At 35.7% G+C, this 15,571-nt stretch overlaps 1 protein-coding gene across 1 annotated transcript in view; it reads left to right on the forward strand.

Moving 5' to 3' along the window:
* Positions 1-15,571, forward strand: part of ANO3 (anoctamin 3) — a 279,115-nt gene that overhangs the window by 93,980 nt on the left and 169,564 nt on the right. The window contains exon 4 of the mRNA XM_032594840.1: positions 10,199-10,317. Coding sequence (XP_032450731.1) covers positions 10,199-10,317 — 119 coding nt within the window. The remainder of the gene's footprint in view (positions 1-10,198; positions 10,318-15,571) is intronic.

Here is a 15,571-nt window from a genome sequence, read left to right on the forward strand (position 1 = left end):
ATGATAGCTATGGAGGAAGGAACATTCATGATTCTATTGATTCAGACTTGGACATTTTCACTAAGTTTGCCTAACAGGATTTGTAGTATATATGAATGAAATGCTGCTTTCTCAGCCAGACATTGGCCAAATTCTCATTGTTGTATCCACTAGCTGTGTCACTGTGGCATATTATTAAACAGTCTGAGCCTCAGTAGTCTCATTTGTAAATTGGAATTAATGATCGATACTTTGCATGATTATTGAAATAAATGAAGAGACATAACTCCATCACACTCCTAGCATGGTATCATAAAGGTTCAACAATATTTGCCCATTGCTTTATTCACTCACTTGTAAGCTTATCTTTCACCCCAAATTTTTCTGGGTTCGGAGAGGTCTTCACTAACCAGTGATTTTTAAGGCAGAGTGGAATAGCAATAATTTACTGAACACTTATTATACAACTCTCTACCTGCATTATCTCACTTAATTCTCATAACAATTCTTTTGATTAGGTACTATTATTAACCTCTTTCTATAGCTGAGGAATCTGGCCAAGAGATAAAATCACTTGCCAAATGCCATATATCTAGCCAAGGGAGAATTAAGATTCCAACCCAGGAAGTCTTAATCCCTCATTTTCTCAAGCCTTAACCATCACAGTAGGCACACAGTCAGTCCTTTGAGGTGAAAAGTGGTTAGCGATGTCCATAGAACAGGAGCTCTGCAAGATGTTATTAAGTATGAGGCTGTGAGCGGCGAAAGATGGGGATAACACTGCATGGCAAAATATATTTGCGAGATGATTGAAGAAAGCTAAGCGGGGGGGCGCCTGGGTGGCTCAGTCAGTTAAGCATGCGACTTCGGCTCAGGTCATGATCTCACGGTCTGTGAGTTCGAGCCCCGCGTCAGGCTCTGTGCTGACAGCTCAGAGCCTGGAGCCCGTTTCAGATTCTGTGTCTCCCTCTCTCTCTGCCCCTCCCCTGTTCATGCTCTGTCTCTCTCTGTCTCAAAAATAAATAAACATTAAAAAAAAAAAAGAAAGCTAAGCAGGTTGGGAGGTTTAGATAGAATTTGGTTTTTCGTCCTTCATTTTTTTTTTTTTTTTTTTTGTCATCTGTGAGCCTTTAATTCTACTTTTCATAGAGCAGCTTTCAAAGCCCGGGCACCATTTCACCCTGTGCCCCCACCTACATAGACAGACAGACAGATTCTCACACACACACACACACACACACACACACACACACACACAATTATTCAGGAAAGTGCTGATCCATGTAACAATGAATTTGGAATCTTGATGTAATTATACTCTTGTCTATCAGTCCTGGAAGCCCTGCCACCATCACCCACCCTTTCTGTTGTTAGTATTCTGTAAAATGACAAAGACAGAAAAATCCATACCGACAAGTAACTGATGCTTGATTCTGCCCACACTCATGCTGCAGCAAAATCAGATAACTTCAACATGATATAACTGGGGCTTATTAAAACCAACATAATTTGAGTCCAACCAACCAAAATATATATCTATCTAATCTTGTAAAATAAACAGTTTGCTAATGTTATGAAATGAGTCCCTTAGGAAGTGGTTTATACTAGAGTGGTAAGATATTTGTTTTCTGTGAGCTCAATAGTTCAGCTTGGTGGAATGTTCATTTTATTTCTTAAAATAGTTATGGTCAAATGAGTATAGGATGATTTTACTTTCATTCTGTAGTATTAGATGATCTCCACTAAGTTTTAATTTTTTTTTTTCAAATAGCATTTCATCTTCAGATGGGGTAGAAAGGAACTTTGTAGTAATGTTACCAGCCTAGTTCAGGATTACAGAATTAAGGGAATTACAATCGTTTCAATTGTTTATTAACCCCATTAAGTAAGTCCTCTTGACTCAGTTTTCAAATTCCATTCAGAATCTGACGCACCTCAGCTCTTGCTGCTACAAGTGTTGTATCCAAGCCACACCTTGTCCAGTCTGCCACGTCTCTTGGTAGATCAGCCCAATAGCTTCCTAATTGTTTCTGTTCCAATGCTTGTCTCATTATGGTCTATTTTCCGTAGAGCAGTTACAAGAAGCTTTCATAAAAGGGAAATTAAATCTCATTATTTTTCTACTCAAATCCTCCCTGTTTCCCATAACATGTAAAATGTAAACTCCTCATTGTAGCCTTCAGAGACCTTACAGAATATGGGCCTGATCTCTCTAGAGCACTTGCTAAAACTTCGTTTGACTCACAGTGCTGTAGCCAACCAGCCCTCTTTTGTTTGTTCATAATGAGCTTGCACTTACCCCAAGGCCCTACGCTGATAGAAACTGGATTCATACAAGCTTCACTTTGTGTCACCTGATCTTGATTCAGGAGGTCTTACCAGGAATTAATAAGATTTATTTTTTCCCTCTTCCCTTTTCCAGAGGAGACTTTGTGAGTCTTGTTGGTGCCTGTAGCCCAGAATCAGAAACAGTACCTTGTACAGAGTAGGTACTCAAAGAGTATTTTTAGCATCACTGGAAGGATAGATGAATGGATGAAATACAAGGAGAATATTGCCACACCTATCTTTGGAGAATCTGCTCTCCATTACTACTTTGCTTTCCATGATGTCATTCATAGCTGAGATTTTTCTCACCTGTTAGGAATTGGCACTCTGTTATTTTTCTCACAGAAAACCTAATCTGTGTTCCTCTTTTTCATGTAAGTTGTGTTGACAAACCTTTTTGCAGAGCACTTAAAGACCTAATAGCTATGACTCTTCTTAAGCAGTAGGAGAATGCCTTTCTAACATTATCTTTACAGGAAGTCTTCCCAAATACCCATTTAGATGCTTCCTACTTTCTATTATTATAGCACTTTGATTATAATACTATTATACTCAGTTCACCAGATGATAATTGCTATTTATATCTGTCTTATTCATATTGTCTAATAGATACTGTCTACTCAGTGGTAGATAGATGGAAAATTGATGATTAGGTGAATGTATGGAACAATGGATGTGGATAGAATAAACACTGGCACATTCACACAGTGGAAAGCAGTTTATCTTCAAGATCTGCCTAGTTGTGGGGTGAGGGGTGGCACTACCTCACCGTGACCAGCTAGTGTCAGGACTTTAGAACACTGCTAGTGTAGGAAGAAGTAGGCAGCGAAGGACTATAAAGAATAAGTCTGGATCTTCATTACCACCATGTTCTAACCACTAAGTAGACCATACATGGACCATTAGGTTTATTCTTCATAGGACACTTCAGTAGACTAATAATTTTTAAAATCATGGAACTTATTAGCAGTCAGAAGATCCAGTTTCAGGAACTATATCATTCAGTAGGAAGGTATACACTGTGCCCCAGGTTCCTGATTTATGAAATGGAGATCTCAATATTACAGTTTGATATTTTTCTTATAAGGTAAAATAGGGATTGAACAGAAATGAATTAAGAGCTTTTGTGAGATACAAGTAAAGAGAATGCACATTGGGAATATTCATGTTAATTAAAAATTAATTAATATGAAAACTGATTTGGTTTTGCTAAAATCATTATTAGTTCTCTTTTCACTGTATCGGTCTCCCTGGTTCAACATATTAATAACTTTTTAAGCTTTGAGAATCTTTTTTTAATATAATTTTAATATATGTATTTTTAAATATAATATAATTTATTGAGATAATTCACATACCTTACATTTCACCGATTTTAAATGTACAACTCAATGGTTTTAGTGTATATAAATTTATACATAAATTATAAAGAATAAAAATAACCTTGGGGTGCCTGGGTGACTCAGTTAGTTGAGAGTCTGACTTCAGCTCAAGTCATGATCACACAGCTCGTGAGTTTGAGCCCCGTGTCAGGCTATGCGCTGAAGGCTCAGAGCCTGGAGCCTGCTTCAGATTCTGTGTCTCCCTCTCTCTCTGCCCCTAACCCACTTGTATTCTGTCCCTGTCTCTCTCAAAAATAAATAAACATTAAAATTTTTTTTGAAATAACCTTAAGCCATTATTATTATTATTATTATTATTATTATTATTTTAATCTTCAGCCCCAACTACTCTGGCAATCCTAGAACACACTGTCATTAGCCATGTATGAGAAGGTTGCACAGGTGGAAGTTAAGTGGAGGCCATCTAATAAGATCACTCACACATGTTTAAAATTGCCTAACAGTTACCTTATCCATTTCCAGATACTCCAGCAGTTATATTACAATGTAGCAAAGTAATGAAATGGCATTAAAATAAAGAAGAATTGAGCTGGAATACTTTGTCGGTTAAAATTACACTCTTGGAAATGGCTCTAAGGTTTATGCTGCAGCCATAGGAGGCTCCTATCCTGATTGGTCCCCTTGAGTTTTGAGCCGATGTTGGTTTGTAAACAAAACTTGGAAGGGTTAATGGATTCTCACTTGTCTCAATAAAAGTTTTCATCATAAATTATATTACTGATGATTGAAAAAGGGATTTTTAGATTAGATTTTAAATTGTTCATTGGTATACTCAGTTAATTACGTTACTGTCCATTTAAAATAGATGATATGACTTTTTTTGTAGCCCCAAAATAAATAATTGGTTTTGTATACTCCTAATTACTAGAATTATAAATTTAGAGAAAGATCAAAGGAAAAGAAAATGAATTTCTTCAATACCTTATGTGTACAAATCACATAGATTATTTCATTTAATTCTTGGAAGATGTTATTATCCCAGATTTTCAGAGTAAGAAACTTTCACTGACCCACTGCCTTTAATCTAATAAATGACATAACCAGGATTAATTTGGGCTCACTGAAATCATTATTAGTTGTTTTTATTATTTTGGACTTTTTATTACATTGGGCTCCCTACTTCAACATATTAAATGATTTGTTTAAGCTTTCAGAATCTTGTTTTTTTTTTTCCTCATATAGTAGCCTTATTGAGACATCGTTCACATACCATAGAATTCACCCATTTTAAGTCTACAACTCAATAATTTCTAGTATATTCACAGAGGTGTGCACTCATCACCATAACCAATTTTAGAATATTTTCATCACCTCAAAAGGAGTCCCCATACCTATTAGCAGTCACCTATTATTCTTACCCCAACTCCCTAAGCCTCATTTACTCTCTGTTTCTATAGATTATTCTGGACAGTTCATATAAATGGAATCACATAATATTTGGTCTTTTGTGACTAGCATTTTCACTTAGCCTAATGTATACAGGCGGTCATCCATGTTTTAGCACTAATCAATACTTCGTTCCTTTTTATTGCTGAATAATATACCATTGTATGTTTCATTCATTCCTCCATCAGTTGATGAATATTTGGATTGCTTTTGCTTTGGGGGCTATTACGAATAATGCTGCAATTTTTTTGAGAATTTATATTTTCATTTATGTTGAGACTGTACCTAGGAGTAGTATAGGGAATCATATAGTAACTATGTTAAAACTTTTGAAGAACTGCCAGTTTGGTTTCTACAGCAACTGCACTATTTTTTATTCCCATCAACAGTGTATGAGGGCTTGATGTCTCTATATGCTCACCAATGGTTGTTAGTGTCCATTTTTTTTAATGTTTTTATTTCTTTTGAGAGACAGAGCACAAGCGAGAGAAGGGAAGAGAGAAGAAGAATCCTAAGCAGGATCTGCACTGTCAGCACAGAGCCCAATACAGGGCTCGAACTCATGAACTATGAGATCATGACCTGAGCTAAAATCAAGGGTTGGGCGCTCAGCTGACTGAGCCACCCAGATGCCCCCATCTTTTTTATTATAGCCATCCCAGTGAGTGTGAAGTGGTCTCATTGTGGGTTTGATTTACATGTCCCTGGTAATAATGATGTTGAGCATCTTTTCATGTGATTATTGGCCACTTGTATATCTTTTTTTGGGAAAATGTCTATTCAGATCCTGTGCCCATTTATAAATTGGGTTATTTGCCTTCTTATTAATGAGTTGTAAGTATATATGTATGTATGTATGTGTGTATGTGTGCATGTATATATCTATATCTATATATCTATATCTATATCCTCTTCCTGTTTCTTATATGGATACACATATATGCATGTAAAAATGTTTATTTGTGTATATATACATGTATATATAGCATTCATATATCTTATATATCTATGCTATAACTTAATATCAAGTGCTGATATATATGTACATATATACCATGCATTATTTTGTGTGTGTGTGTGTGTGTGTGTGTGTGTGTGTGTGTGTGTTATTCTACGTCAAGTGCTGATAAAAGTAATAAAGCCTTATGAGGAGACAAAGAAGTATGGGAGGTTTTATTTTAGAAACAGTGGTCATGGAGAGATTCTCTGAGGCTGTGACATGAGCAGATGCTTGGCTGCAATAGGGATTGAGCATTCCTGGCAGAGAAAAGAGCAAGTGCAAAGGCTCTGTGGTGAGAGCATACTTAACATCAAGGATGGTGCTTACCCAGGGTGCCATGATGTAGATATGACTTTTACTTGGAGCTAAGAAACTATTGGAAGGTTTTGAGTAGAAGTTTAATGTAATTTAACTTAAGCTTTGAAAGGGCCCCTCTGGCTATCATGTGATAGTAGCAAAATATAGAAATAGGAAGACTGGTTAGGAGATTCTCACAGACTTCTGCCAAGAAAGAGTGGTGGTTTGGGTTAAGAACGTACAATGGTGGTAAATTATCAACTTCTAGATATAATTTGAAGGTAGTTCAGACAAGAATGATGGACATTTAAATCCCGTAGTCATTCAGCAAATTTTACTGAATGGCAATGGCAGGTCAGACCTTGTTCTAGATGTTAAGGACAAAACAGTGAACGAAAAAGACAAGAAAAATGAACAAAGCAAAAAACTGGCCCTCAAATACCCTAGTGAGGGAAATACATAGTAAATGAAGATAAATAAAAACATATTGCATGTTCAATACTGATAGATGCTAAGGAGTAAAACAAAGCAGAAAAATAAATGATACTTCATGCTCAGTCAACAAAATTTACTCAAGGATAGGACATTAGGTATAAGAGAAAATGAGGAGTCATAATTTTGGCCTGTGTAATTGGAAGAATGGAGTTGCTATTTATTAAAATGGTAATTGTTCCTGTATTTTATTATGCATAGACTTGGGAGAACGTTCTTGTGAACATAGATTTTTTTTTCTTTTAGATGATTTTAAGATTCCTCTCCAGTTGTGCTCTTAAAACATATTGACATACTTTGTTCCAAAAGTTTTACCAATTTATATTGGTTCAGAAAACAAATGACTATTATCAGTTTCCCTAGCATCTGGATATATATTTTTTAATTTTTTTGTGTTTATTTATTTTTGAGAGAGAGAGAGAGAGAGAGAGAGACAGAGTGGGAGCAGAGAAGGGACACAGAGAGAGGAAACACAGAATCTGAAGCAGGATCCAGGCTCTGAGCTGTAAGCACAGAGGCCAACGTGGGGCTCGAACCCACGAACCTTGAGATCATGACCTGAGCGGAAGTCAGATGGCTTAGTCAGCTGAGCCACCAAGACACCCCTGGATATTTTTATTAAAAATGAAAGATGCAATGGGGTGCCTGAGTGGCTCAGTTGGTTAAGCATCCTACTTCGGCTCAGGTCATGATCTCACAGCTTGTGATATTGAGTCCCGCATCAGGCTCTGTGCTGACAGCTCAGAGCCTGGAGCCTGCTTTGGATCTGTGTCTCCCTCTCTCTTTGTCCCTCCCTGCTCACATTCTGTTTCTCTCTCTCTCTCTCTCAAAAATAAATAATAAGACATTTAAAAAATGAAAGATGCAAAAGAATATTTCTGTACTGGCATAAAATAGTACCTTTTTTATTTTAAGTTCTTGGTCATTGAAAGTATTAAACCATATAAAAATAAATAAGTTTTTACTAAATTTATCTCATCTTTCATTTCTTGTCTGCTTACAATTTTTATCTTTATCTATTGGGATACTAATATTTATCTCCATCCTTGTCAACTTTAGGAGGATAGAAAATTATGTTTATAATTAGAGACTCTACCTTTTTTCATTCAATAAATATATTACAATTTTTATGTGACCCCATTTTTTTAAATTGTGAATATTTTATTGCTTCAAAGTTTCCTAAATCATCATCTCTCCAAATACTACAAGAAGCGGTATTACATAGTGGCTAGAAACGTAAGGTTAGAGCCCGATTTCTGGAACTCTATTGCCACACACCAAATGTAAGATTCTAGGTAACTGCTACATTTCCTCATCAGTAACAAAGTCTAGAAATAATACCTGTAAAGGATTTAATCGAATAATATGTGAAAATAATATGGCACCCTTCCCAGTGCTCAGAACAAAACATTGGGACTATTGTTGACTTTTCTCTTTCATATGTCACATCCAATAGAACTCTGTTAACTTTTCCTTAAAAAATACATCTTCAGTTTGACCATTTCTCCATCTTGATACCACCCTGGCCCAAACCATATCCTTTCTACCTGATTATTGCAGTAAATCCTACCTAGTCTCTCTGTCTAAACTAGCATCCCTCTCCCTCCCCACCTTTGACACCTACATCCTTCCTTTCTAATGTATATTTTCCAATGCACTCACCAGAAAACATACTTACTGTTTTCTTAATTTGTGTTATTTGTCATTTTCTTCTTGTACTTGAATGTCCCATGAAGGCAGAATTCTGTTTGCTGCTATATTTCCAACTCTTAGAACAATGTCTGGCATATCATAAGTGTTTGATAAATAATTGTTAAATGAATCAAATGTAATCTACATAAATCTAGGGAAAACATTATGGTATATTCGTGAGCATCAGCTTTGGAGTCAAATCTGGATATGTTTCAGTTCTAGACGCACTCCTTATTGAATTAGTGACTTTGACACAATATTTAATCTCCATCTGCCTTAGTTTACTATTAAATGTAGGTAAAAAAAAAGCATACCCACTTTGTACAATTGTTATAAGGATTAGAGGAATAATACCTGTAAAGTTTCTGGCTCTTCATATGTACTCAACAAATGTTAACCACCAGTTAGCTCTTTTTAATAGATCTAGGTATAACTGTAAGTGCTTAGAACATTTTAACATAAGTGGCAATTAATGACATACTAAGACATAATATTACCTGTCCAATCTTAATTCATACCATTGCTAAGATTCCAATACTCTGGCTGTGCATAGTATAACATATGCACAGATTTTATGCATTACTAATAAAATAGATTAATGCATGTATAATAAATAATTTTTTACTCTGTTACAATACTAAGTCAAATGATTGAACTCTTTAAAGCATTATACATGGCTGTCTATGTCAAAGTTTATGTTTCGTGGGTGTCAACAGATGGAATTGAATAACTCTCTCCAAAATATTTTGATTTATTTGAAAAAGCTAAATATGTACGATTCTGTTTTTGAATTTGAAGAGAGGCTTGTGTCCTATGGAAAGCAGATTTTGTGAGACATGTCACAGTTCTTGGTTGTACTTGCAGTCACCATAGAGGCTTCTTGTTTTGTATTTTTTTACCTTGACTATAGCTTCTTCATTGTTCATATATGCTCTTACACGTGGTTGATATTATGGGGTCTTACTCTTTTTGTAATTCTAATAGGAATTATTTTTTAATGTCCTCTCCTTTTTTTGTAGTTGTAGTTTCATTTCAATCTCCTAATATTTTTAAAAAGATTTTCTTGTAACGTTTGTTAGACTTTCTTCCATAATTTTTCAGAGTTTCTGTCACTCTTCAGTCAAATTCATATTTAGAAAACTTTCCAACTTTTAAGAAAACAAATTCTCAAAATTCATGCAGTTTTTAATTAAGCAAACAAATGTTTGGGAATCTATTGAATTTCAAAATTCATACAGTTTTTAATTAAGCAAATAAATGTTTGGGAAGCTATTGAATTCTTAGAAATATCTTTGTCTTCAAGTTCGAAAGAGGTGATGGGCTTGCATGATTCTAATGTTATTTTCAGAGCGTAAGTACATTGAACAGTAGAGATGCATTTAATTCTTATGAAAGTTACTGTAGCATCAGTGTTAATCCACTAACAGAGAAGCTGTCATTTTATTTCTTTTCTTTCTTCTTCTTTTTTTTTTTTTAGCTTACATTTTGGCCAAATGGTCTTAAGAGAGTTATACTTGGCTAACCCTTGGAAAACATGAATAAAAGAGAGATTAGTACATTTAAAGAGAAAGAAAAGGAAGAAGTATAAAAATGGATGTAATTTTCTCTTTCTCTTTTCTAGCCCTAGGAAAAGATAAGGATTACATGGATGAATCAGAACATGCTAATTATGACCGATCTCGGCTTATTAAAGACTCTGTTCCCAAAGATAATTCTGAATCCAAGGCAAAATTGTCTAAGGTAATACAAACTAAACTATCAATAAGTCACTTGAAAGCAATATGTCTAAACCCTTGCATTTCCTTTCAACATTAATGCATATTGTGCTGGAGAGTATAAGAGGTCACACAGCTTAATACACATCTTTAAGGACTTAAAGGTGGAAAGTTATATGTAGACATCATATTCATGTATATTATCAAACAATTTTTAAAAACAATCTGAACTGCAACATTAACCTTTAGGGGTTTATTGCCTCATTTTACATTTTTATTGAAAGGCAGCATGGTTGCATGAGAGCATGGAATGGACCAAGATTTGATTTCTAGTTCCACTCCTTCCTAGTTGTGATAATTTGAACCGGTTAATTAAACTCACCGAGCGTTGTTTTTTTCATCTGTAAAGTTGGATTATGCTGTCTGGTTGACAGAATTCTTTGATGAGTGCATGAGACAACCATATGAAAGTATTTTAAGAGCATAGCTGACTATATGCAGGTTTTTTATAACAACATGGAGGCAGAGAATACCTCATTGAAACTGTAGTTCTTCCACAGAGTAAGAACTGGGCTAGAGTTCAGTTTAAAAAAGAAAAAAAACCTGGCTGCAGCAATCCGACCATCCCTCAAACAAAATGATTTTGTGCACTCTTCAAAGCATCTGAGTTTGGTTATTCAACACCAAATAGCATCCCTGTTTGATATGTTCCAAGGCAAATTCTGACTCAGTCCAAGCCCACTTTTTTTTTCATTGTTTCCTATTGATTAAAGTGGGAATGGCTTTGTAAAAGAAATCTGCAGGTTAACACAGGGGAATGACTTGTTTTCATTGTTTCTGCAAGTCTAATAATCACACCCTTGAATATATATTTCTCTGATGTTTGATTTGGTTTGGCTTGGATTAGTTTTGAAAATCCCTTCATTAGTCACCACAAAAGCATCAGTGAAGAAATTTGGCACAATTTAAATATTACCATCATAAATGAGACCAACTTTGATAAATAGATGTAAGAATAAATGCTTGTGTCAAATTTCTCCATCCCTCTTTCGTTTTGTTTTGTTAAATGTGGTCAGTATTTTGTGCCAATAACTCTTAGGTTATCTTTACAAATCAGGAGTTTGTCTACCCTGTTACTTCATCCGCCTCCTTGTGACTGTCTGATCATCATGATGTTTAGAATGTTTCTTCTATCTGTGAAACATTGTTTCAGGTCAACTGAGAGGAGAGGTTATCAGAAATAGGAAATAAAAACAAGCAAACAGATGTTGTTCTTTAAGATGCCTATGGCACCAATGAGCAGGCAAACACAGTATGCTTTAAATAATTAAGAAATGAGGGGCTCCTGGATGGTTCCACCCGTTAAGCGTCTGACTTTGGCTCAGGTCATGATCTCACAGTTTGTGAGTTTGAGCCCTGCATCAGTCTCTGTGATGACAGCTTAGAGCCTAGAGCCTGCTTTGGATTCTGTGTCTCCCTCTCTCTCTGCTCCTCCCCCGCTCATGCTCTGTCTCTCTCCTTCAAAAATAAATAAAAACATTTTTAAAAATTTAAAAAGTAATTAGGAAATGAACTAAGATTAAATAAAATCTGTCTCATCTGCTTGTCTAGGATTTACCACATGCCACCAATGATACCCCACCATTTTATTGTTGCTCAACAGTAGCCTGCCCTTTCTTTGTTTCTTTCCTTCTTCCTTCCTTTCTTTTCTCTTCTTTCCTTCCTTCCTTCCTTCCTTCCTTCCTTCCTTCCTTCCTTCCTTCCTTCCTTCCTTTCTTCTTTCCTTCCTTCTTTCTTCTTCTTTCTTTCTTTCTTTTTCTTTCTTTCTTTCATTGTAGGCTCAACTCCCAATGTGGGGCTTGAGCTCAAGCCAGAGATCAAGAGTCACATGCTCTACAGACTAAGCCAGCCAGGCACCCCAACAGTAGCTATTTCTCAATCTCACTTTGACCAGACTTGAACTGTGTAATATAAAAGTTAAGAAGAAATAGTTAAACCTGCATGCATATTTTATTTTTGATGTTAAGGGAATGGTATGTGATGATGGTAATAGTTGTTTGAACTAAGAAATCCTAGTATAATGTCTTCCTGAATGTAATTACATACTTTCCTGCTATTGTAATTCTACTCAAAATGTAGAGAAAAGTCATGTATCACCTGGATGGTTTGGACTCACTTTTTTAGTTTCTGTTGAAATACATCCACTTTTATACATTTCATAGCTTCGATCACAGTACAAATCCCATTTGAAAAAATGGTCCCATTATAAAAAGAAAGAAAATGTTCACTGGTTACTTGCCTGTCTACAAATGAAGGGCAAAATAATCTGTTGGATTATGTTAATTGTGTACATTTGTTACAGGGAACCTTGAAGAGCAGTGACTTTTATTTCTACTTTTTGGGCCAGTATCTGGATATCCTTACATTTATAAATTGGTCAACCTTCCTCTTACTCCTTCCCACTACTAAGTGATATGAGTATTTATGTGCATATGTGTGTGCATATATTAGATTATGTATATTTTAAGTTGGACCTTATGAAATTGACAAGATCCCTTCATTTATGTGCTACAAAATAGCAACTTTCATATTGTTTAAATTAACATGTATGAATATATATATACATTCTGTGGCTGAAGATCTGTGCTTCACACATTTTTTTTCTGGTTGGGATATTGTACTGATTGCCACATGCTCCATGCATATGATGTGGTGCAACTGATATTTTATGTCTTTATAGAAGTTACTCAATTGCAAAGGGATCATTTTAGAGGTGAGGGAACAAGTTTAAAAAGCAAAAACTTTCAGGAGAAAGTGACTGCTAATGGAAACTATATTGTGAGTAATGATAAGTACTGGATTACAGGAAAACAAGGGGAGCTTTCTATCAAAATTTGCCATATTTCTTATAAAGTAGGTAAATTCATTTTACATTGAATTTATGAGGAAGTCTGTTGAGCTCATCAGCTTTAAAAACAAACAAGCAAATCTAAAAATGTATGGAGCATTTGATTTGTCAACCATTGTGCAAACGTTGCCTGAATGATCTTGAGTCAGCATGCTGAGTTTAAATTATGACCATATATCCACTGCTTATGATAATTTAATGAAGTAAGTATATTTGTAAGGCACCACAGTTTGTTATAGAATTCATTTTGAGAACAATGAATTGGATCTTTAGGATATTTTATTCTAATCATGAACTTTTGGGATGTCATTTATACTAAAATACTTTAATATTTGAGAAAATGAAAACATCTACAATCTCCTATGATGAAGTGATATTGATAAAGTAATAGAAAATAGTAGTGAATATTTATGTTATGTATTTGGAAGATACCACGTGCAAAAGTTGGCACTTGTAGGACAAATGAAGATGGCACATACGGACAGGTTTTGCTGTCCAGGTATCGGGATGCAGCACAGGATACATGCATACAAATGGAGAAAGCTAAGAGGCTCTGGAAATGAGAGATCATACTAACTATGTGATAAGTCTAGATTTAGGCTAGCCTCAAGCTTTTTGACAGGAGCCATTTTAAATAACTCAGAGGCACTGTAGTAGATGGGACATAGGCCACAGTCTTTCTTATATCTCTATTTTTAGCATCTCCCATCAAGAGATAGAATCCTTAGAATGGCCTTGGGCCTTGCTTTGGCTAGCAGACTGCTGCAGAAAGTCACAATGTGACAATACTGAACCTTGGACTCCAAAGATCTTGCGCTCCCATTCTTTCTCTTGGGACTGTGCCTCCACCACAGTAAACAAGCCAGAATTGTCCTGCCTGAGGATGAGCCATGTGGATCAGAGCCTAGTGAGCCCAGTTGCCCCAACTGAAGCAGAAATATGAGAGAATTCAGTGGCAAAGACCAGGAAACTCAGAGCCTGAAACAGTTCAGCTGAACCCAGATGAACTACCCAGTTGGGCCCAGCCTCCCCACGGAATCATGATCTAAATGAAAATCGTTTGGTGATGATTTGTTTCTCAGCAGTAGATAATGGATGCGGCCATGAATGTTAAAGGATAGCATGTGGGCTGACACCAGTGATTGTTAATGTAAAGTGAATTCTTCCTCCATTACTGGGAAGATTTGAAAAATTGTCCCTAGGTTTTCCATAACATACTCATATTACCCATTTCGCTCCACAGAGCCCAAGTATATTTTAAATGTCATAATCTAAATAGCATGGTATCTAGCCAGCCTATCTAAAACATTCTGACATTGTTTACCTTTAAAAAAAACAACTCTATTTGCAAAAGTGTTTTCTTTGTGATAATATCAAATCAGGGTAGAATTTCAAGATTACCTTCAATGGAACTATGTGTGGATAGTTAGCAGTAGTCACAAGTACCCACTAAAATTGGTGAAGAATTATTTTTTAAAGACAAATTTCTTTCTTTCTTTCTTTCTTTCTTTCTTTCTTTCTTTCTTTCTTTCTTTCTTTCTTTCTTTTTTTCTTTCACATTTTGACAAAAAGTCTCTGTCACACCTATATGGATAAAAAATTTCAGAAAGTAAATTTGTAATGAAAAAAAGGAAAAATTCTGTAAATCCATATAGACCAAGGCACCTGCTCTGACTGCAACCAGAGTTCTAGAGTAGAGAAATTGTTTTTAAAACAGTTTGGGTGAATATTTCCTTTTTTTGTCTTGTTAATATAGAGATCATTATGAATAACGATTAAAGATCACATCCTACAGCCAGCTGGATGACCCCCAGAAGCAAAATCCCTCTCTGTCAAAGCACCCTGTCCTACACACCAGCTGAGGCCTCTAGATGTGGATAATTTACAGGAAACACCTACAGTTCATTTAGGTTAGAAGGCACAAATCTGTGAAGCAGAACCCATGGCTTCTGTAGTGAATGTTAATGAAGAATTTCCTGCTGCCACTATCCCTCAGGATGCCAAAAACAATTGCAGATGTGGCCAGTAGCCAGTCTGGGAATATGAATCTATATTCCAAATTACAGTGACTTCTCCTCTTAAAGGATGCTGAGTATCAAAACAGACAGGAAAAAGGTTATGGATCAGGAAAATCTTGATATGAATATTTTAGCAGTTCATTAAATTTAGATCACAAAGCCATTCAGTTTGACTGTGTCAACTGGCATTGGCAGATGGTGTTCATCTTTAACTCAACTGGTAGCAGGAATAATTTTCTATGGAGGCTGGAGACACATCATATGTTGGAGAACACGAGAGGAGGATGGCCTCTGCAGTTTCCTGTACCTTCCATGTGGGTATCAGCAAATGTTTCATGTGCCTCAGTGGCTCT

This window comes from Lynx canadensis, chromosome D1 (assembly GCF_007474595.2).
Source record: "Lynx canadensis isolate LIC74 chromosome D1, mLynCan4.pri.v2, whole genome shotgun sequence".
Lineage (NCBI taxonomy): Eukaryota > Metazoa > Chordata > Mammalia > Carnivora > Felidae > Lynx > Lynx canadensis.